Raw genomic sequence first — 22,273 nt, forward strand, 5'->3', positions numbered from 1 at the left:
GAAGGATTCTAAACATGTATCGTGAAGGAAAAGGAAATGAAATTTATAAGAAGAAAACTTACTTTTTTATACTTAACAGTAAAGCATAAACAGTCTCCCATATTTCCCATATTAAATCTTCTTGCACAACATGATTTTTCATGGTTGTTTAGGAAAGTATCATAAGCAATCTTGCTTTAGCCAATCTTCTATCATTGAATATTTAAGTTGTTTCCCATTTCAGAAAAATGTTTTCCAAATGAAGAAAAGAATAGCCTTTGGGGGCAAACAGAGTCCAGGACAACAGAGAAAAAGTCCCCACGGTCATCTCTTTCCCCTTCCTGACCACACCCAATGGGGTCGCTGCCCAGGCCTTCGAGACCACTCCCAGAACACTGCCAGGGCCCAGAGCCAACTGGCCTCCAACTCTGACGTTTCCCCATGAAAGGGCAGAGGCTCTGGTATGTCTTTCCTGGCCCTGGGATCTTTTTCCAGCAAAACACAATCTGAGCCAGGGGCAGTTCGTATGCCTACCCTCCATCCATAGTCTTCCTTCTCCCCCAATTCAAGGTTCTCAGGGTGCTGGTGGCCCAGAGATGGGTGCAACATTCTCATACTGGGGCTCCTCCTGCCCCTCTTCATCAGACAGCTTCTGGGGATCCTGTTCCTGGGGGCCACCCTCAGGGGCCAGCTCCTGGGCCCTCCCCGAGTTCTTGGTGCCATCGCCTAGTCCCCTGGCCACTTCCTCTGGTCCAGTTCCTGCAGACTCTAAGGCCCTAGTGAGCTCATGGTTCGGGGCTAAGTTGGGGCTCTGACTGGCAGTGCCGGAGACCAGCCCGGGGCTGTCCTTATTTCGACTCAGGGCCCGGCGTGGCGGCTTGGGGATGGCACTCTTGACCTTGGGCTCTGCCTGGCCTTTCTGGAAGCTACCAAAACGACGGAGAACAGACCGGACGGGGCCCTCAGATACCTGGGGTGTCCCTGCCAGCATGTAGATCGTGGTCACGGAGCCTGAGCCCTCTGAGACACTGCCTTCAATGGCTTCCACACGCTCAGCCACTGTCCGGCCACCAGGTGGGAGCCGGCGGCGGCCAATGGCCGGATCCCTGGGGCTGGCAGCACCAGGAAGGGTCTCATCCGTTTCTGCTTTCTCCGGGCCCATGGACTCCTCAGCCTCCTGGCTTTCCGGACTCAGCGGGGCCCCACGGGAGAGCCTCTTGGGCTTTCGGAGAGGACTGGAGAGCTCCCCTGAGCTTTGGCGACTCTGTGGTGCAAACTTGGTGCCTTCAGCAAAGGAGACTGATGGCCGCTTGGCCCGTGCTAGGCTGGAAGTGCGTGGGATAGGGAATGGTGTGGAGGCGTCCTCAGGGGGAGGGATGGGACCTCCAGCCAGGCTGGCCTCTGGAAACTCTCCATGCGCCACAGTGGCCATCCCTGGCAGAGGAGACAGAAGAGCTTGGCCAAAACTGGGCTGGCCACCCCAATCCGTCCAGATGTTTAGCATCTTCTGGGGATCCTCATCAGTGGGGCAAGGAAGAGGGCGAGGGCACAGAGACAGGAGAAGAGCCTACTCCTTCTACACACTTTTCTCCCCACCCCTTCCCACTTTGAACTAATGCCACACTCTAACCAAGCTAACGTTCTTTCAGTGCCACACAGTCATGTCCCTCTCACCTTGGACCTTCACGTGCACTGTTCCGTCCTCCTGAAACACCGTTCCCATCCCTCCTCAACTGGTGCTTTGTTGACTCCTGACTCCTGAGTCTAGCAGGCTCAGTTCCAATATCACGAACACGGAGACATCTTCCCTGCCCCTAATCACCCCTGACATGGCTGGATTACGAGCCCCTACGTGTATGTCCCCCATCAAAGCATGCATCACCCGGTCCTACACGTGTCTTATTCCTGCCCACCACACTAGAAGGTTGGCAAGGATGGGAATCCGTGTTGCTCTTTACTATGTCCCCCAGCCAGCAACAGTGACCTGCACTTGAATGGGCACCTGATACACGTTTGCTGAAGGAATAAAGAAGTAGTGGGCCGGGCTGCTCGGGGCCACGCGGGCTGTTGAGGGGTTGGTTACCTTCTTGGGGTGGCACGCAGTAGGCAGGGCCCTCGTCCTCCTCGCCAGACTCAGGATCAGAAGAGAAGGAGTCGTCCGAGGCCCAGCCGGCAGAGGGCGGCTCAATGAAGCTGTGATTGAAGGGGATCTCCGGGTCGTGGTGTGAGACTGCAGGGGGCTCTGGGTCAGGCACGGAGCTCTATGGAAGACCTTGTCCCGTCCCAGCCCCTGACCTGCAGCACCCACACTCACCTGTCACCCAGGGAAGCTTGTGGCTGCTGAGGGAACCACAGGGTAGCGCCGAGCCCAGGCTGGTCAGCGCCCCCCAGACCTGCATCTTCACCCTGGACACGGCGGCTTCATCTCTTGCTGGCCTGAGGGAAAAGGAGGGCAGTCAGTGCACAAGACCACCGGTTGGGGCAGCGTGGGGGCAGGAGAGAACGACGTGAGAGAGGCAGGCTGACACAGCGACTGTCTACCTCGGCGGTGCCCTTTGACGACAGAGTAAAACCCAAACCATTGAGCCTGGGATTTGGGCCTGTCAGAGAGGGCAGCATAGCTCAAATAGAACTGGGTAGCAACTCTGGTTCCGGCTTCCCCCTCTCCGGGCCTCAGTTTCCTCATCTGTAAAGTGGGGACAACTCCCAGCTCTGAGACTCTTTTTCAGGACCCAGTATAGCTCCAGGCACCTGCTGAGGTTCCCCCAAATGCAGCTTTGTGTTATCATCTGGCTGAGTCCCCAGCTCAGCTATGTTTCTGGAAGTGGCACCACCTCCAGGAAGCCTGTCCTTGACCCCATCCCCAAGCTGCTTAATTGTTACCAACCCTCTGACGGCCTTTGTCATTCCCGGCCTCCGGTGAGTGGCTTCTTCCCCACCCCCAGGGGAGGGGCTATTGGGTCTGCTCATCTGTGAATCCCCCATAGCACAGAGGAGGACGTGTTCAAGGCTCAGTGCACGAAGTAATAAGAGAGCACCAGACAGAGAATCCAGAACAACAGAGTAGGGGCTTTGTGCGTGCTAGTGACAGGCTGGGTCACCTCGGGCCTCCATGTCCTCCTCTGTGAATTGAGAACGCTAATCCTCCTGCCCCCACATTCCCTGCTTTAAACCTTGCTGCTGTGAGTCTCCAAGGGATTTTGTAAAGGAACAAAGCCCTGTGCAAGCAACATTCCCCTGCAGCAGGCCCCCGCAAGCCCAAATCCTTCCTATTATCTCCTTTTCTCAGGAAGCTACCATCTCTGCTAAACCACTGCTCAGACTTCTGTACTCTCCTTCGAGGGTGGTGGAGGGTGTTGAGGCCTCGTCTCTTCCCCTCCCTGCCCAGAGCTGCCCTGCTGCTCCTGCCTTCCCCGCATTCCCCCTCTGGTCCCTAAACCCTCGGCCTCCTGCTGCAGGTTTGAGATTTGCCATCCTGGTGCCCAGCGCCCACTGCGCACACTCATGCAACTCGGACACTCGCAGGGAAGGCGGGCAGCCGACCTGGTGTCTCCAGGCCATGGCCACTGCCAACTACCTCATGCCCTCTAAGTGTGCGACAAGACCAGCCCTTCCCCGCCGCTGAAAGGAAAGCAGATGCCACCTTGCTCCCACCCTGTGGCCTGAGCTGGGGGTGGGGAAGGGGTGAGCCGGCATTCACCTGTCCTTGGGGTCCAACCGGGCGGCCCAGCAGCAGCAGGCACAGAAGGCGATGCCCAGGAGCAGCAGCAGCAGAGGCACAAGGATGCCTGCGATGAGGGCGGCATCCTGACCGTGAGGCCCTGGGGAGAGCGGGGAATGGCCGAAAGTTCAGGGCTTTCCTGTCTTCCACACATCGCATCTCATCTCCAGCTCTGAGTTGCCTCCCCCCCGGAATTTTCCACCTGTGGGTCGCTCCCCTTCTTCTGAGAGAGACAGGCTCTGCTCAGCCTGGAGGCCCTCTCCCCAAGGCAGCCTCTCTGCTACCCTGTCCCCTCTTCACGGCCCATGTTCCACAAGCTCTTGCTCCCAACTGTCACGCCTGATACACATCCCGGTGTCCAGACCTGCCTGCTCACGGATGCCAGCCCTGGATGCGAGCCTGGTGTCTCAGCAGGCAAGGGCTGTATCATATCTTCAGGGGTCTCCAGAGCATCCATACAGATTTCAGGTATAGGGAATGTCTCTGAAGTGAGCCCAGCCTCCCTGGCAAGTGATAGGTCCCTGAAGCCATATAAAGGGCCCATTTTCCCTGGTCACTGCACCCCACACCCTCCTTTTCACCTTACCCAGCTGGCAGGCCCCAGAGACAGGGTGGCAGGATCCCCCTGGGCATTCACAGGGAATAGAGCAGTTGTTGCCATGGAAGCCAGATGGGCATGAAGTGTTGCAGCTATGGGGTGACAAGAGAAACAGGCTGAAGGCTTGGTGAGAAGGGATAGGGGTGGGCAGGGGACAGGGGAAGGTGGATTTCTGGGCACTGCTCCCCAACCCCTGTCATGCAGACTTCCCTTGAGGATGCCCAAGCAGACTCCTCCGACCTCTGGGGACATTCTAAGTACCCCTGGCCATGTCTGGGAGAATCCCCTAGCCCCTAAGCCCATCTTCCAGAGAGGCCACCCCACAAGCTGCCCCTTGGTCCCCAGCCCCCCAGGGTATACCCCAGAGTATAGGGCAAGATCCACCCCTCATGATGCTCGTCCCTAGCCCATCCAACACTAATGTGAAATAAGCAAGATGCCAACGGCATCCAGAGAAACGTCCTCAGGGTCTGGAGGTCTGAGTCCGGCCCTGCCCCAAACTCTCTGGGCCTTGGTCCTCTCTTCTATGAGATGAGGTCTCTTCCATTTGATACTACATTCTGTCCTAGAGGCGGAAAACCTGACATTGGAGACATTGACCTTGATTATGTTTCACCACATGAAGGCCTCACGGGAACAACAATGGAGTTGGGAGTCCCACCCCTAAATAACTTCCCCGGCCTAGTTCCGGAGCCAGGCCTTTGAGATTAAGATTAGATCGCTCTGACCCTTCTTCAGAAGGTGCAGACCTCACAACAGGAGGACAACTTCTTCATTAAGAGCTTGCTGGGTGGGTATCGGGGAGGCAGGCAGGCGGAGAAGCCCCGAGAAGGGAAGTTTAGGAAACAGATGGCACTGAGGCCTGACCGAGGCCCGTGCCTCCCTGCCAGGGCCCCAGTTCTCACCTGGGTCCCCAGTAGCCAACGTCACAGACACATTCCCCAGTCACAGCATCACAGGCCCCCTGAACACAGGTGGGGCAGGTAGAGGTGCAGCCTTCCCCAAAGGTGCCGAGCGGGCAGGGGTCTTCACATCTGAGGTGAGGCGAGACTCAGAAGAGGAGGGCAGGACAGGTCCGGCAGGGCAGACAACCCCCCCCCCCCCCCCAAAAAGGTCCTATGCGTCTTCCCCCATGCTTCTGGACTCAGGGCCCCAACTGTCTATGCCTCAGCAATGAAGTTCAGGTGTTAACAGGGCCTTGAACCTGGGGCCAAATCCCATAGGTGACAAGACTACAGATCCCTGGAGGGGGAAGAGAGCAGGATACCTGAGCGGTGAGGGAGCTGGAAGAGAAGCCTACCCGGGGCCTCATCAGCACCCTTCTCTCTTCCGTCAGTCTTGGCCAGGAGGCAGGTCCCCCGTGGGGGAGGGACCAGCTATCCCAGGGCTGGAATGAGGACCCTGAAGGAGGGGGGCCCCCCACCCTGAGCAGGCTGGCCCCCTCACCTGGGCCCCAGCCACCCAGGGTCACAGCGCTGACAGTGCCCAGTGTCTGCCTGACAGGCCTCCCCAAGCCGGCAGTGGGGGCACTGCTTCCGGCAGCTCTCGCCAAAGGTGCCGGGTGGGCAGGGCTGGTGGCACTGGGTTCCATTCCAGCCCGGCTCGCAGGACTCACAGCTGCCTGTATCTGCAGAGCATGGCTCGTTCTGCTTGCAGTGGCCGCAGCTGCGAAGAGAAGGAGTCATGGGAGCACTGAGGAGCCCATGGATGGAATGCCCACCCAGGCCTCCAGGGACACTGGAGAGCATCCAGGACACTCAGGCAGGTCTCAGCCTCAGTTTCCCCATGTTGTACAACAAAAAGGCCGGACAGATGATCTCCGTAGGATTCCAGCCCTCTCCTTCCAACTTCCCATTCCAGGACCCATCCTTCCCAGGGTCCCAGGATTAGCCCAGGCAGAGCAGCCAAGATACCTTGGCCAACCTTCTCCCTCCTATCCTTTCTCCTCTCTTCCTCCTACCCACGCCATCTCTGAGGTCTGGTCTGAATGTGACTCTTCTATCTTGTAACATAAAGATCCATAAAAATTAAAACGTGTGTTTTCATCACTATAATCTCAAGTTTATCTTATGTTTGAAAAAAAATGCTGGGGCACCTGGGTGGCTCAGGGAGTTAAGTCTCGGACTCTTGATCTCGGCTCAGGTCATGATCTCACAGTTTGTGAGTTCGAGCCCCCCATCGGGGTCTGGGCTGACAGTGCAGAGTCTCTCTCCCCTCCCTCTCTGCCCCTATTCCTCTCTCTCTCTCTCTCTCTCAAAATAAATAACTTAAAAAATATATTTAAAAAATGCTTTCCCTAGTTTTTTGGAGATATAACTGACAGTATGCAACTTAAAAAAAATTTTTTTTAATGTTTATTTATTTTTGAGACAGAGAGAGACAGAGCATGAACGGGGGAGGGTCAGAGAGAGGGAGACACAGAACCTGAAATAGGCTCCAGGCTCTGAGCTGTCAGCACAGAGCCCGACGCGGGGCTCGAACTCATGGACCGCGAGATCACGACCTGAGCTGGACGCTTAACCGACTGAGCCACCCAGGTGCCCCAATAGTATGCAACTTTAAAGTGTACAGGATAGTGACTTGACTTACATATAGTGTGAAATGATTACCACAGTAGGTTTAGTTAATATCCCTCATCTCATATAGGTACAAAAAAGGGAAAACAATGGCTTTTTTCTTTGTGATGCAAACTCTTAGGATCTACTCTCTTAGCAACTTTTCCAACAAGGTTTACCTTATTCTAATTTCTTATTGATTCTTAACAGTTTCTTGACAAGGTTCCCCCCAGATAATTATTTGGAGTCATATGCTTGGATCAGACTCATTTGTTCATAAAATCAACTTAGCAGACCAGCATCAAAAAAAGAAAAATAAAAACATTACAGTATATATACACATATGTGTGTATCGATACACACATATGTGTATCGATACACACATATGTAATATATATTATATATATGAAGCAAAGATAAGTATATGTTGTTAAGCTTTTACCACAGAGGGGTGTGAATGAGATAGGGGGGATGTATCACGCATTTCTTTTTGTTGTTGTTTTGCTCGTTTTATTTGTTTTTAAGTAAGCGCCATCCCCAGCGCCCAACATGGGGCTTGAACTCACAACCCCCAGATCAAGAGCCAAATGCTCTACCTACGAGCCGGCCAGGCACTCCTAAAACCCATTTCTTATTGTGGGTGGGGCCGGCCAAAGTTTGAAAGCCACGAGGTCTAAAAGGGACCCTGCAATCATTTCGTCACGTGGTTCATCCTTTCTCTGCTTCTAAGTAGAGCTTGCTAGTACTCCTATTGTCCGTTTAACAGTAACCGGACGTAGGGTGGGCGAGGCCGGACCTAGGGGCATCGGGGGTCTTTTTCCCCCTTTCATCCCGTCCCTGCATGTTTTTGCCGAGGGCACCGCGCGACGCTCCCCCTGCGCCCCCGCCCCTGCCGGGCCCATCCCCTTTTCTCTCCCGTTCCCTTCAGCTCCTTCGCCCGCCCTCCCCGCGCTCTGTCCGCACCCCCACCGCCGGCGGCCCGTCCCTCTGCCCGGCTCCAGCGTGAGCCCCGTCAGCACCCGCCCCCCCCGCACGCCCGCCCCGCAGCCTAGCCGCAGCCCCGCGGCCCCCGCTCACCTGTCGCGGCAGTGCGGCCCGTAGCTGCCGGCGGGGCAGGGCAGCTCGCAGCGCGCGCCGCGGAAGCCGGGCGGGCAGGCGCACAGTCCGGAGACGGCGTTGCAGCGGCCGCGCACGCACTCGCACTCATACCGGCACTCGGGACCCCACCGGCCCGGCCGGCAGACGCAGCGGCCGGTCTCCTGCGCGCACGGCGAGCCGTGGCAGGCGCAGCGGAAGCTGCAGCGGCGGCCCCACCAGCCCGGCTCGCAGCGGCAGGAGCCGTTGGTTTGATCGCAGCGCGCCACCGCCGGGTTGCACTGGCACGGCCGGCGGCAAGTGGGTGACCACCAGCCGGGCTCGCAGCGGCACGCGCCCGTCGCGGCGTCGCAACGCCCGTGGGGGCCGCAGTCGCACTGGAACTCGCAACGGCTGCCCCAGCGTTCCGCCTGGCAGTGGCACACGCCCGTGGCCGGCTCGCACTGGCCGTGTGGGTGGCAGGCGCAGGTCTCACGGCAATCTGGACCCCAGTACTGACTCGGGCAGCCTGCAGGAGTCGGGTGGGGAACATAGAGGGGTCAGTGGGCTCAGGGCCAGGCGCGGATCTCTGCCCTGCGCGCCCTTCCACAAGGGAAGAGAGGCGCCAGGCCCACCCTCCAAGAGCCGGAGACAGACCCTTGAACATCTGGCAGCCTAACCTCCTGGGGCACAGCTCACTTCCTGCCTCAGACTCACGAACTACAGAAAGCCTTTGGAGTGGCCCAGACTCCCACTTCATACTCCAGAACACACTTAAAGTTCCTGAGTGGGAAAGGTTTGCCCAGAGTCACACAGCAGTAGGATTTCACTCACGTCCCTTCCTCTCTCTCATGCCCACCCCCCTTCCCTCCACCCCCACCCCACTAGAGATGACAGGGCATCCCAGTGTCCACCCCTGCCTGGATACTGACCATGAGGGTCACAAGAGAAGCCACATTTCCCCCCTTGCGTCTCCTCTCAGCCCTGATTCCTGGTGGCTGCTCTCTGGCCATCCTGCCCACCAGGACAGGGCAGAGCCCTGCCAGATTATCTCCTTCCACCCTCCTCCACACGTGTATAAAGCGCACACGAAGGAGACAGAGAACGTGTCCATTTTGTGATCAACAGGGGTAACCACCATCTTTTCTGAGAAGTTGTGGATGGTGAAGGGCCCAGAACTGAAAGTGTGGGTAGGGCTTTGTGGATATGGGTAAAAACCAGATGACTCAGGGCATCTTCCAGGAATGCGTCACTTCCTGACTCTGGGCCTCAATTTCCTCAGTGAGGCTTGGAGGGATTCTGGCTCTGCCGTTTTAAGATCACATTTCTACCCGCTTTGCCTCCCCGCTCCCCTCCCTGGTTCCGCCTGACAACTTCATCCTCCAGATGAAACTCAGGACTCACGGGAGTTGCACTGGGCCCCAAAGAATCCAGGTTTGCATCGACAGAGGCCTGGTTTCACGCACACTTCATCTTCCCGGCAAGCATCCAGCCCCTCACAGATGGCTGAAAAACACCCCACCCAGGTGGGAAGGACGGTGGCCTGGCACCAACCAGGGGACACTCTGCCCCTCTCACTGGCTCCCAGCACCCTGCCCCGTCAAGAGCCATTCCCCCCGGGGGGGGGGGGGGGGGGGGGGTGGGTGTCAGGATGGACCCTAGCTCTAGGGCTCAGAAGGGGAAATAGGAGGCCCCAGGAGGGGAGGCAGGAAGGGTCACTGGACTATGTTCTCCTTTCTTCTCAGGTGGGGATCCGTTCTGGCTACTCACGGATAGTGCATTCTTGGTCTTTCTGCCTCCAGCCTGGGCAGCACTGGAGCTCAGCAGAGGGGCTGTGGGGCAGAGAGGGGTCAGCTGGGGGACAGACAGACTGGCTCCGCAGGTGGATCACTGTCTCTGGCTGAGATGTGGGAGGCTGCCTCAGCCCCATCAGGCAGGCCTAGCCAAGAGTCACAGCCCCAGTGTCCCCAATTCCTTCCCTTTCCTTCCCTGGCCCTCCCACCTTCTGTCTTGACTACCCACCACCTTCTAGGCTGTCCCCAAGCCCCCCTCCCTTCAGCCCATGACCTCTTCCCTCATGTCCTCCTTCCCTGCAATGCCGCAATACCAGTTCAGGCACCCCCCCCCCCCATCAGATTCCTACAAAGACCCACCTGCCGGCCGTGCAGACATGCCGCCCGTTGGGGTCCAGGTTGGACCCCTGGGTTCCCTGTGTCCAGAGCAGCAACAGTGAGACCAGCAGCCTCAGCCCCATGGCGGCCAGTCCAGCGGGAGGGCTTGGGTTAGTCTGGCCCCCACGGCTCCCAACCCCCTCCCTGCTTCCTTCCAAGGCCTTTCCTGAGGAAACCAGTGCCGAGAGGCGAGAGGCGGGCTGCCATGAGGCACCTCCCTGAGAGGGCGGGCGGGTGGGTGCTGGGAAGACCAGAGGCCAGAGAAATGAAAAGGAAAGCCGAGGGCAAAGGCTGAGTCGGGGCTTTAAGGGGCTGGTCTCAGTGTGGAGGGGGCAGGAAGATGAAGCTGCAAATCCCAGGGTACTGGGGACAGGCGAGGGTGTGGGGTGCGAGTGGGAGCCACATCTTTCCATTAGGTCATGCTACCCAACTGAGGCCCTAGCTGGGAGACTCCTCCCCACCCACTAACAACCAACAAGACCCTGTGAGGAAACCTCAGCCTGCCTTTGGTCCTGGCAGAGTCAGGCGGGGGCAGACCAGTCACACACAGACATGAAGCAGTTTCTGGGTATTGTGGGCAGCGGCTTTATTACATTGGCTTAGGCCGTTCGCATAGACCCTTGGGAGGTAGGTAGCCCGCTCTCCAATTTTACGAATGGGAAAACGGAGACTCAGGGAGGAAGCACTTTCATGTGACCCCGGAGGCTTGGCACAGAGATACAGGGAAGGAAGGTAGGCTGAGCTCTTCATCATCCCCTGGCTCAGGCCAGGATCGCGAAAGTGCCTGGGGAGGGCTGAGAAGGAGGGAGCCCTGTCCTCATTTGAGGCCACACATCTACCCATAGCCAGATTCCAAAGTCAGGTCTCTGGGGCAGCTGAGACAAAGATGTTCATCGAGTGCAGAGCACGGCTGGTCAGGAGTTGAGGACTGTGGGGCTGCCCACAGGCTCCAAGTGGGGTGGCTGTGGGGTCTCCTCTTCTCCCCCTAGCTTACTGGGGGCCATGCTGCTGGTCTGGGCTTCAGGGGCCTCTGTTTCACCCCGATAGGACAGGCCAAAGCTGGGGGGAGAATCAAGAGGCATGCTGAGCTTGGATGCCAGAGAGGTCAACGATATGGGCTGAGGGCAGGGGCTGGTGAGAAAAGGGATACAACAGGAAGAAAGGGCAGCGTGAGGTATTGAGGGGGCAAAGGGGCCGGGGCCAATGTGGGGCGGCATGCTCAGAGCTCAGGGCAGCAAAACGAATATCAGTGGAGCAGGAAAGGGGGAAAGAACAAAGGTGGGGCCCCTCCTTCACCCCCACAACCTTTCCCCTTCCTCTTCTCCCAACATACAAACTCTGTATTCGGGACTCAGTGGGTGGAGGGTGGGCTCCCTTATCACTGGAGAGTAGGAGCCATGAGCTGTCTTCATCGTCACTGAGGCAAAGAGGAGAGAGGAGATGTAGGGGTCATTAATCAAGGCCCTAGGGGACACCAGGAGTCCAGCTATGTTCAGGCCTCTGCACAGCGCCCAGGAATGGCCAAGGGAGGACAGAGTGACCCTGGGCCCCTCAAGGCTGAAGAGAAGATGGTGCTGGGGAGATGAAAGACATCTTGAGGCTTTTACTTTACAGCCTGACGGCCGGCCCTGACATAGCTGGAACTACAGTCTGAAACTTCTGAGAACAAACAGATCCAGCCAAGACAGGAAACTGAAAAACTCATGTGGAGAAGCAGCATTACCAGGTTTCTTTGCCAGGAGGTACAGTGAGCACGGCACGTGGGTGCAGTGCAATCCAGAGGGAAGGGTGGCAGGCTAGGGTGTGCCCAGGCCAGAATGGAAGGCCCAACAGGACAGGCTGGATGGCAGGTCCAGGGGGTGACCAGGCCAGAGTGGTAGGTTCAGCAGAACAGACAGGACAGCAGGCTCAGGGGGTAACCAGGCCAGGTTAGCAGGTTTAAGCCGTAACTAGGTGACAGGCTCAGGGAGTAAGGAGGCTAAGGTGGTAAGCTCAAGGGGTGACTAGGCTGGGTTAGAGCATGACCAGGCTAGGACATCAGGCTCAACAGAAAGAGGAAGAGAGAGCTGGCTCAGTGGGAATGGAGGCAGGGACTTACCTGCTCTCTGCTTCCTCTGGAATCCCTAACATCTTGGCCTTGATCTTCTTCCGCTGCTTCTTGACAGCCACCTTCATGGCTTCAACCAGAAGCCCAGGGACCCGGTGGTCCGTGAGCAGCTCCCTGCAGAGGAGGGAGAGGGGCCGAGTAAGCAGTGGGAATGCCAACAGTAGGTCTCATCCCAAGTACCTGTGCATGTTGTCCCCCCCTTTTTAAAACACTCCGCCTTGCTAACACCCCTCAGACCTTAGCTTAGTTGTTGCCCTTTCCTAGGAGTACTTCTTTGACCACTGCTGTGACTCTTTGTACCACCTCCTCCCTCATTTGGAAGAAGTTCCTGGAGGGCAGGTGCTGTGTCCTCCCAGTGTCCCGCACAGTGCCTGGCACATGTCACTGTGGATATATCAGTGAGCCAAAAAATGAAGCTGGTGACTTGAGACCTGGGAACGGGTGTGAGTGGAGCGCCCCCATCCCCAGCTTCCCAGCCCCCGCCCACCGCCCTTACCTCTGGAAGTAGGCCAACTCCTCCTTCAGCAGGAACACGTTGGCTTTGAGTTCATTCCTCTCCTGAAGGATCTGCTCAAGTTCCTCTCGACTGAAGCTGCACTGTCCTACCTTGGAGGGGCGCCCTGGCTGAAGGACAGGTTTGGTCGATGGGGGTGCCTCTGCTGGCGTTCCCCTGTCCCCCCGGGGCCATCCCAGGAATGCTAGAGCAAGTGACTGGCAGGGAGACTTGGGAGGCAAGGGCGCTGCAACAGATGACAGACCAGTGCTCTGGCTGAGAGTGAGAGCAGAGGCCGGCTGGGGGGGGGGGGGGGCGCGCACACTTGTATGCCACCTTCCAATTTCCCGGTGGACCTGCTAACGCCGCACAGCAAACCTTTCCCGAGTGCCCACCAAGTACCAGACCTGCGAATACTACGACGGGCACTCACCGGGTCCTCAGGGGTCCCTGGGGCTCCCGCCTCAGCGGTTGCCCGCTCGGGCTCCTGCCTCTGCTCGTACCCAGCCCCCCTGGCCTGGTCCTGCGCCGGCTCCTGAGCCAGCTCCACTGCCCCCTGGCGCTGTAGCTCCCGCTCGCCCTCACGGTCCCTCGCAGCACGCAGCTGGGTTTGCACCGCGGCCAGTTTGTGCCGCAGCTCTGAATTCACCAGCAGGAGGCGCTGCAGCTGCTCCTGCAGCTGGGGGCGGGGCAAAAGAGAAGGTAGGCGGGGTGTCGGTGGGTGAGGTGGAGAGCCCCGCCCCTCGCCCCTCGTCCCGCCCCGCCCTCACCGCCTCCGTCTCCTGGCTGCGCTGCAGCAGGTCGCGGTTGTGCGCCCGGAGCTCGTCTCGCTGGCGGTCGGTCACCTCCTTGAGCTGCCGCAGAAGAGCGCGCTCCTCTGAGGAAGGGGCGAACTTAGCAGCGGCTTGGGGTGGGGGCCCTGAGCCGGCCCACCCCACACCCTGGTCGTGCCCGCACTCACCGTGTGGCCCAGAGTGCAGCTGTCTGCGGAGGTTCTCGTTCTCCTCGCGCAGCCGCCGCAGCTCTAGTTCGGCCTGCTGCGCTGACACCTGCAGCTGGGGAGTCCGGGCTGTGAGGGCTACGCTCCCATCAGCCCTGCGGGTGGCGAGGGGAGGGGGCGGTGACTCACTGAGTCCGGGTCGGGCCCCACGGCAGCCTTTTCCAGGAGCTCCAGCGCCCGAACCACGAGCGGCACTAGCCTGGCCGCCGCCTCCGGCCCGAAGCGGCGCGCCAGCTCCTTCAGCTCCGTGCCCAGGGCCCCTGCTAGATGGTACACGAGCTCCGCGGCCGTCCCTGACCCGGCGGCCACTCGAGGCCCGCAGCCAGGCACTCCAGGTATCGTCCCCCTGGGCTCCATGGTTCCACAAGGCCAAGGGCTGCGACACCCCCCTCCAACCCTAACTAGGGCAGGAAAAAGCCAAACAGTTTCGGCCCAGGAAGCAGTTTAGGGCAGTAGAGGGCGGGGAAGAGGCGACAGAGGAGGAGCGATTAAGGGAAAAGGCGTGGGGAAGGAGGTAGTGCACTGGGTCCCCTGGGCCCTGTCCTGTTCGGATCCCCCAAGGTCACAGGAAGCAGGACTGCCTGCTTCCAGCCAGGCGTCCCAGGGCTAAGGCTCAGGGCTCTAAGTGGTCACTTTCGTCAATCCCTCCCCACAGCCACCAGTCCAGGCTCCACCCCAGTGTCTGGTGTCATGAGGCTCCACTTGGCAGCCAAGCACTACAGGCAAGAGGTGAGAGGTAGGAGGGTTGTCCCTGGTCTCAGAGACAGTCATCTGTGAAGCCACGTGCCTATTTCCCCAACCAGGAGTGACACAAAGCTTAAGGGGCTAGGCTGGGCACCACAGTTGGAGGGGCAAATCCACAAGCTTCCAGACTCAGAAAATGGCAGCAACTGTTCCAAAGGATGTTGAATAGGAGTGATTTGGTTTGCAGAGAGAGAGAGAGAACGAATACGAGTGCACACACATGCAAGAGCAGGGATAGGCAGAAAGAGAAAAAGACAAGAGAATCTTAAGCAGGTCCAGACCCAGCGCAGAGAGCTTGATCTCACAGCTATGAGATCGTGACCTGAGCCAAAATCAAGAGTCGGGACACTTAACTGACTGAGCCACCCAGGTGCCCCGGTTTGCAAATATTTTGAAGGGATGTTGACAAATGTGGTCAAGCAGTAAGGGTGTGAAAGCCCAACCCCACCTCAGTTCCCGGAATCTAAGGGATACTTACTTAGTCCCACAGTCCATGAAAAGGAGGCTCATGCCCCTTTAAGGTTGAGGCCAGCACGTTGCTATGAACAAGTCCAGCCTCCCTACATCCAGAATTTGAGCTCAGGAGGAAAACAACAACAACAACTCAAAAACTCCTATTTATACAAAATTTATTATTACACTTTACTCAGGACTACAAGCCACCAGAGATCAATAACACAAGAAGCACAAAGACAGGAAAATGGGGCCAAGCTGCTGAATGTCACCAGCTTGTCTTTCGGGGTAAAAGACTCCAGCCTGTGGAGCGTCTGAAGCAGGGGGAGGTGAGGATACAACTAGGCATAGAGGTCCTCTCGATCCGCGGAGTAGACCTCGCCCTCTTGCAGGAGAGCGAAGTTGAGGAAGTGGGAAGGTCTGTGCACCTCGTGGTAGAACTCTTTGGGGTTTGCCAGCTGCAACTCATACTTCATGTTGGGATCATGCCGCACACCTTGGGGTAGAAGGAATGGTCTAGTGTTAACAAGGTGCACCTGCCTCACCCACCCTGGACCCTGGCCATCTCCAAACCAGAGTCAAGCCCCAAGTGCTAAGGGGGATGGCCTACACCAGCCCCACTTCCCCATGCTGAACTTACCCATAAAGTTGTAGTTCCATGAGGACTGGGCAGGGACCATAAAAAAGCCAAGGAAGCGGTCTGACAGCAGCATCTGGACCCTTTCATAATGCGAGGGTAGATAGCCCTTGGGATTGTTGCCCTTGTCTGTGTTCTGGCGACCCCATTCATAGCCACTGGGGGTCAGCTTATAGGCTGTCAGTGTGCAGGAGCCTGGTGTGAAGCTGACAGAGCGATGAAGACAGAGTCAGAGCTCAGGCCACCGTTCTAGGCCCTGTGCTGCAATGCCTGCCGCACCCCATTTCCTCCCAAAGGGGCCCAAGTCTACCTGCAGGTGATGATAATCGTCTTCTCACCATCCCAAGATGGGTTGTCAGCCATGATCTTAGCATGGGTGGTGACATCCTGGGGTGACAGCTGGGGGGACTCATTGGGCTGAGTGTGGATCCATCCTAAGGGTTCCATTTCCTATAGGCAAAGAGAGGTGAAAAGTTATCTGGAGCCGCATCTGCAGACGGGAATCACCCCATGAGAACAACACAGCTGCCTTCCTTCCACCACTCTCACAGAAGAAAGCTCCCATTCTCCCACACCCCCCACTGACCTTGAGGTACTCATGCTGGGGCAGCTGGCCAGGCAGATGCACGGTTTGGTGAGTGCCCCACTGCGGTACCATCACGATGCAGCGGATCTCCTTCACCTGGGGGTTATCCGGTGGGCTGACCCCATACAGGTATCCTGCAATCTGGAAACAAAGGGGTCAAGAACCAAAACGATTCTTAGTACCATTCCAGACTCTGGGCTGTCAGCCCTGTGTTTCATTCCCTTCCCCAAGAACAAAGAAGAGCTTCTCAAAACGTGGTCAGAATCTCTTGCATCAGAGTAGCCTGGGGTGCTTGTTCGAAATGTTAACCACGGCCCTCATCTCGGACTTATCACATCAGAATCTCAAGTGGGGTCCAAGAATCTGCATTGCTCACACACTCCCCAATCGATTAAACAGTATCCATAAATAAATGAGCACACCAACACACAGCTCATGAATTTTCACAAGATGAATACATCTTTAAGTCCACCACTAGGTGGTATTTTGAATTTTACCGGCCATCGACAAAGAGGACCTGTGTCCTATAAACCCACCCGCAATCTTCTATTAACAATCTTCTCAAATTCACCAACCTGAGGCCACAAATTGGATATTGTATACAATATGAATTACCTGATTACTAGTAAGGCTAAACATCTTTTCAAGGTAGTTTGTTTATTTTTGAGAGAGAAACAGAGTGTGAGCATAAGCAGGGAAGAGGCAGAGAGAAAGGGAGAGAGAGAGAGAGAAAATCCCAAGCAGGCTCTGCACTGTCAGTACAGAGCCCGACATGGGGCTCAAACTCACAAACTGTGAGATCATGACCTGAGCTGAAATCAAGACTGAGCCACCCAGGCACCCCCCTAATCATCTTTTCATATGACATTTGCCATTTGTAGTTCCATTTCTGAACTACCTTCATATTCTTTGCCTATTCTTCTGGTTATTTTTTTATTTTATTAATTTTTATTTTAGAGAGAGAAGCTCCATACTAAGTGTGGAGCCCCATGCAGGGCTCAATCTCACAACCCTGGGATCACGACCTGAGCTGTAATCAAGAGTTGGATGCTCAACTGACTGAGCCACTCATGCGCCCCTACAATTACTTTTAAAAATCAACTTCCCTGTTCTAGATTCTAATCCACCTTATTTTAGAATTATGCAAAATTTTCTTCCTGTTTTTAGTGTGTCTTTTGCAGCACCCTTTGTCACACACAAGTTATTGATCTTGATTACGGTTTTGTGTCCTTTTTAAAAAATTTTTAATGTTTGGTTTCGAGACAGACAGTGAGCAGGGGAGGGACAGAGATAGAGGGAGACACAGAAGCCGAAGCAGGCTCCAGGCTCCAAGCTGTCAGCACAGAGCCTGATACAGCGCTTGAACCCATGAACCATGAGATCATGACCTGAGCCAAAGTTAGATGCTCAACCAACTTGAGCCACCCAGGTGCCCCATGGTTTTGTATCTTAAGAAGGCTATCTTGGGGCTGCCTGGGTGGCTCAGTTGGTTAAGCGTCTGACTCTTAGTTTTAGCTCAGGTCATGATCTTATGGTTTCTTGAGTTCGAGCCCCACGTTGGGCTCTGGGCTGTGGGCTTAGGATCCTTTCTCTCTCTGCCCCTCCCCACTTCAGGCTGTCTTTGTCTCTCTCAAAATAAATAAATAAACTTTAAAAAAAAAAAAGGTGATCTCAGCATTACAATAATAGATATTTTCTTCTAATACTCTACAGCTTAGTATTTTATATTCAGGTCTTTACTCCACCTGCATTTTTTAAGTGCTGTGAGGCAGGGTTCTGGCTGTTCCAGTGCCACAAAGCATCCTTAATCCTACAGATCTGATACACATTTATTATGTACACAGGAATCCCTTTCTGACTATATGCTATCCTCTTCCAAAAACTTTTGGAACTCTTTTTTTTTTTTTAATTTTTTATTTTTTCAACGTTTATTTATTTTTTGGCGGACAGAGAGAGACAGAGCATGAACGGGGGAGGGGCAGAGAGAGAGGGAGACACAGAATCGGAAACAGGCTCCAGGCTCTGAGCCATCAGCCCAGAGCCTGACGTGGGGCTTGAACTCACGGACCGCGAGATCGTGACCTGGCTGAAGTCGGACACTCAACCGACTGCGCCACCCAGGCGCCCCAACTTTTGGAACTCTTAACTGCCATAGCTTTATAACGTTTTAATATTTGGTGGGAGCCAAAACCCTCCTTGCTGTTTCGGCCACTCTTATGTACCTTGCGTTCCAGGCAGTCTCAGGTGAGTTTTAGGCATGTAAAATGCCAGGCACACACTACAGCTTAGTTGAGCACACTTACTCACTTGGGCCCGCAGGTCAGATATGCAGATGAACTTCTTAAGCACGTTCTTGGGAAGGATATAGGTATAACCAGTCTCCTTGATGTCATCAGATGAAACATAGATATGATTGGTCCTCAGGTGAAGGTTGGCAGCAGAGATGGCCCTACAAATGGTGAGGAATGTAAGCATTTCTCAGGCCGAGCACCACAGGCAGCATCAGTAGGCTTTGCCATCCCTACCTCTTCCCCTTACAGTACCTAACCCGCCATTCAGTCTTAGAGGAGAAAGTCTGCGTCTCATAGTTGCTGGTGGTAGAAGTAATGATCTCATCACCATGCTTGTTGACAGTACGAGTCTGTGTTGCTGTCAGCTGTGACTGTTCCTTGGTCTGCTTCTCGATCTCTGCTATCTGCTGCCGCTGCTGTGATGGTGCCGAGATCTCCATACCCAGGATGATGTCTCGAATTTCCGATTGTGTCAGTGATGCCACGTTCACACTGCGGGGACAGCATTGGTCACACCACAAGATCCCTTCCCTTGGTCAACTATGCCTCAATGGCAAGAGTGTAACTCGGTAGGACAAGGGACTCCATACCCTTACCCCAGACGATCCTCAAGTGTATAGTGGAGATGTCCCAATACCGGTTAAGATTTATCACAGCCCAGGATGGCCCTGAGCATGTACACCCTTTCAGCAACACTCAAACCTGCTCAGTAGCCATACCTCCCTCTTTTCCTTGACAAGAAGTGCCCTGGTTTATAGAACAATTCTCAAAAACAGAAACCCTTAGAACACGTTCTCAATCATTGCTGGTACTGTCAGTCACCTCAGTCATCCGGGGGGGGGGGGGGGCCCGGACATCTATGGACATTTTTCTTCTTGGTTGCCAAAATGACAGGAAGAGGGAAGGAAGGGGTGTGTGTGCTGTTAGCAGTGGTACCTGGGGATGTGGATGTTAAAACTGCCTGTAACATGAACGGTAAAGAAATGCCCTGCTCAAAATGGCAACATGAAACAATGCCCAAGAATCAGACGGAAACCCTGAAACACTGACATTTTCCACATTATCTGAAGACACTATCTTTTTTCTGTAGGCATCTCCAGGACAATTCCTTGAGAAATTTCTGAGCCTTAAATGTTTAAAAAAACCCAGAAACCACACACCGAACCATTCATTTCACCCTTTTAGGATGTCTCCCAACCACGAGCGCTCACTTGTTTTTCTTGCCGTAGTCGGCCAAGATCAGATCTTTGAGCTGCACTTCCACCTTGATCCATTCCTCGTCAGTCAGAGTGGGCCAGATATGGTGTGGCTCTGTAATAGTCGTCTTGTCTGGCTTCAGGATCACCTTCGCCCGGTCATTGTTCACGTGCAGGGCACGCAGAATCAAGATGAGGCGGGAGAAAGCCTGAGAAGAGGTATGGCAACAAAGGGCGGGGGGGTCAGACACTGAGGTCCTCCCCGTTTCCTCGATTCTGTTCTTTCAGGGAACCCAGAAATTGATTTCAAACTCTAAGGTAGAGCCTCCACCGCTCTCCCAGTCAACTTTTTATGTAGAGCACAGAACTGCTGTCTCATCCACAGGCTGAAGATGTGAAAATGGCCCATAGGGGACCTGGGGAAAACTTAAGGATTGTCTTATGACCCCAAACCCACTCCTCTTAGAGTGACCTTCTTTGTTAGGTAGTTTCATACCGTATAAGATGAGATAGTCTTGAGCCAGTCATCATAGAGATTAAAAAGAACCATCTGGGGTTCAGTGGCTTTAAGGATGAGGTCCCCAAACTTTTCCACCTTGAGACAAGCCTGGAAAGGGAGCTGGAGCTCTGATCCTTTGATCACAATATTGGGGAAGTCCAGCAAGTGCACCTGAGACAAGATCAAGTCCAAGATTAGAAATAGCCTATACGTCTCAGCCCTCCTTCCTTCTACCTCATCCACCTCTCACCTCCAATGGGTCCAGCATGCCCTTCCTAGTGACAATGATCTGCTTGGGCTGCTCCTCCACAGGCAGAGATCGGATCAGGGCAGCCACCTCCTCAGCCGTCTTCCACTTAGCCAGCTAAAAAGGAAGAGGGGAGGAAATGGAAATTGAGTGTCTATCACCACAGGTCAACTAGAACAAAACAGCCTAGGTCTTGAGATAATCAACCTATGTTTCTGTTGCACACCGCTACTGAATGTTAGGTACTTTGGAGGTGCAAAAGAAGTGTCAGATGGCTTTGCCCAAAAGGGTTTTTCAACCTAGCTGGCCAGACAAAACTCACACAAGATATACCACAAGCCGGTATTTGATTATATAATACCAAGTGTCTGGGACAAAATAAATTAAGGCTAAAACTGATAAAAAGCTATACAAAGAAACAGGTCTTAAGGGATAAGGAAGACTTGATTAACAGAGTAAAGGGGAGAGATCATTCTAGAAAGAAAGATACATGAGCAAAGCCACAGAAGTGGAAATGGATGTCAGAGTTTGGGGATACTAGGAGGAAGTAGGTTTTATTTATTTATTTATTTTTTATTAAAAAAAAATTTTTTTTTAATGTTTTATTTATTTTTGAGACAGAGAGAGACAGAGCATGAGCAGGGGAGGGGCAGAGAGAGAGGGAGACACAGAATCCGAAACAGGCTCCAGGCTCTGAGCTGTCAGCACAGAGCCCGACGTGGGGCTTGAACTCACAGACCGCAAGATCATGACCTGAGCCGAAGTCGGACGCTCAACCAACTGAGCCACCCAGGTGCCCCAGGAAGCAGGTTTTAAAGGAAGAAAAACCATGGGTGGACAGGTGGTAGCTCAGCCAAATTATCAAGTGTCTAGGAAGCCAGAAAATAGTTAATTCAGTAAAAAAAGAGTTAGATAGATAGAGGTAGACATTTGGCAAAAATGAGGTCTTAAGCATACTTGGTTCCCTTTAGAAAGATGATTCTTGGTAGTCTTGTTCAAGGTAGGTTAGAGATGGGAGATGCAAGAAACAGAGAGACCAACTGGTAGGTAATGAAGGACCTCACATACCGCTGGGCCCCCTGTAGAGTACTCCCCAAGTTAAGTAATTTGGAGCAAAGGTTCAAATGAGACATAATCTCTCACAGAGAGAAACAGGAGGATGTGCCCTGGCTCCCTGCTCCCCAAAGAAAAAGGGGCAGCAAGGTTCCACAGCCTCTCTACCCTTTAACCAGCTCACCTGCCCCAGACGCTTCTGTCCAGCCCACACAGATGTGTGGATTATCTTGAGGAACAGCTGCCCTGTGCGTGGATTGAAGATGAAGATGGCCCCATTGATAGGTTTGGTTGTCAAATTCCCTTCAAAGGTCTAAAGAATGATATCATCAGTTAGTGCGGCCTAGACACATCCACCCTACCTTCCCATATGCACACATTTGCCTCATCACCCTCTCACAGGCATATACAGTCCCACACCCCTAGGTTGTTTCTAATTCTCACCTTGTGAATAGTCACTCTGTAGACATTAGTGTCATCCACAAACCAGATAATTTGGTTGGAGAAGAGCTCACCATAGTTCTGAGAGGACAGATAGGGCTCAGTGGGCTCAGATGAATAGAGCTGCAGCCCCTTGCGGATCCGTTCACGTAACACATACAAGGCAGGGTTTGCCTTCATGATCTTGGCCATGGCCTGCTGTATGAGAGGCTTGCTGCCTGGGAACCAGTTTCCATAGGCACTATGAGAATAGAAGAGGCAAGAAGAGTGAAGACCAGGCTGACAAGTGTCTGCCCATGTACACAGAGGCAAGAAGAAAAGGTCAATGACCCAGAAGAGGAAAGGGCCACACAGGCAAACTAAAAAAACGTGTACATTAAAGTATGGGGCCGACTGGGTGCCTGGCTGGTGCAGTCAGAACATGTGAC

The 22,273-nt window shown here is 54.6% G+C and overlaps 3 protein-coding genes across 4 annotated transcripts in view; all 3 read right to left on the minus strand.

The window, feature by feature from the left end:
- Positions 1 to 10,630, minus strand: SCARF1 (scavenger receptor class F member 1). Of its 2 annotated transcripts, none has more exons than XM_040455490.1 (11): positions 10,081 to 10,630; positions 9,698 to 9,759; positions 9,332 to 9,433; positions 7,931 to 8,456; positions 5,745 to 5,963; positions 5,204 to 5,332; positions 4,287 to 4,390; positions 3,680 to 3,800; positions 2,294 to 2,415; positions 2,063 to 2,209; positions 1 to 1,413 (listed from the first exon to the last, which is right to left on the minus strand). In XM_040455490.1, exons 1-11 carry the CDS (start codon positions 10,509 to 10,511, stop codon positions 554 to 556), a joined length of 2,823 nt encoding a protein of 940 aa, XP_040311424.1. In that variant the 5' UTR covers positions 10,512 to 10,630; the 3' UTR covers positions 1 to 553. The 2 variants fall into 2 exon arrangements, with proteins under 2 accessions (XP_040311424.1, XP_040311425.1); XM_040455491.1 differs by having other exon boundaries at positions 1,177 to 1,413; positions 2,063 to 2,172.
- Positions 10,631 to 10,663: 33 nt separating this feature from the next.
- RILP (Rab interacting lysosomal protein) lies at positions 10,664 to 14,325 on the minus strand. Its single transcript, XM_040455492.1, has 9 exons — positions 13,828 to 14,325; positions 13,660 to 13,753; positions 13,469 to 13,575; positions 13,132 to 13,377; positions 12,702 to 12,829; positions 12,197 to 12,319; positions 11,432 to 11,515; positions 11,071 to 11,157; positions 10,664 to 11,039 (listed from the first exon to the last, which is right to left on the minus strand). The coding sequence occupies exons 1-9, from the start codon at positions 14,053 to 14,055 to the stop codon at positions 10,934 to 10,936; spliced, it is 1,203 nt and encodes a 400-aa protein (XP_040311426.1). The 5' UTR covers positions 14,056 to 14,325; the 3' UTR covers positions 10,664 to 10,933.
- A 729-nt stretch (positions 14,326 to 15,054) lies between these two features.
- The window catches only part of PRPF8 (pre-mRNA processing factor 8), a 33,163-nt gene continuing 25,944 nt past the window's right edge, over positions 15,055 to 22,273 (minus strand). The window contains exons 33-43 of the mRNA XM_040455493.1: positions 21,849 to 22,086; positions 21,589 to 21,717; positions 20,355 to 20,468; positions 20,102 to 20,275; positions 19,621 to 19,814; positions 18,662 to 18,901; positions 18,426 to 18,567; positions 16,119 to 16,259; positions 15,843 to 15,982; positions 15,536 to 15,738; positions 15,055 to 15,391 (exon numbers count right to left, since the gene is read on the minus strand). Of these exons, the coding sequence (XP_040311427.1) occupies positions 15,237 to 15,391; positions 15,536 to 15,738; positions 15,843 to 15,982; positions 16,119 to 16,259; positions 18,426 to 18,567; positions 18,662 to 18,901; positions 19,621 to 19,814; positions 20,102 to 20,275; positions 20,355 to 20,468; positions 21,589 to 21,717; positions 21,849 to 22,086 (1,870 nt within the window). The 3' untranslated portion in view covers positions 15,055 to 15,236. The remainder of the gene's footprint in view (positions 15,392 to 15,535; positions 15,739 to 15,842; positions 15,983 to 16,118; positions 16,260 to 18,425; positions 18,568 to 18,661; positions 18,902 to 19,620; positions 19,815 to 20,101; positions 20,276 to 20,354; positions 20,469 to 21,588; positions 21,718 to 21,848; positions 22,087 to 22,273) is intronic.

The sequence above is a fragment of the Herpailurus yagouaroundi genome, unplaced genomic scaffold, assembly GCF_014898765.1.
Source record: "Herpailurus yagouaroundi ecotype Mexico unplaced genomic scaffold, PumYag 215, whole genome shotgun sequence".
Lineage (NCBI taxonomy): Eukaryota > Metazoa > Chordata > Mammalia > Carnivora > Felidae > Herpailurus > Herpailurus yagouaroundi.

Coding starts and splice junctions, on each gene's coding strand:
- SCARF1 (XM_040455490.1), bottom strand. CDS start 10,511: ATGGAAAGATGTGGCTCCCACTCGCACCCCACACCCTCGCCTGTCCCC. Junction 5,333..5,744: donor CCTGGGTGGCTGGGGCCCAG/GTGAGGGGGCCA, acceptor GCCTCACCTCAG/ATGTGAAGACCCCTGCCCGC. Junction 1,414..2,062: donor CTGCGTGCCACCCCAAGAAG/GTAACCAACCCC, acceptor CTCCTCTGCCAG/GGATGGCCACTGTGGCGCAT.
- RILP (XM_040455492.1), bottom strand. CDS start 14,055: ATGGAGCCCAGGGGGACGATACCTGGAGTGCCTGGCTGCGGGCCTCGA. Junction 13,378..13,468: donor GCAGCCAGGAGACGGAGGCG/GTGAGGGCGGGG, acceptor CCCCGCCCCCAG/CTGCAGGAGCAGCTGCAGCG. Junction 12,830..13,131: donor CAGGGACCCCTGAGGACCCG/GTGAGTGCCCGT, acceptor CCTGTCCTTCAG/CCAGGGCGCCCCTCCAAGGT.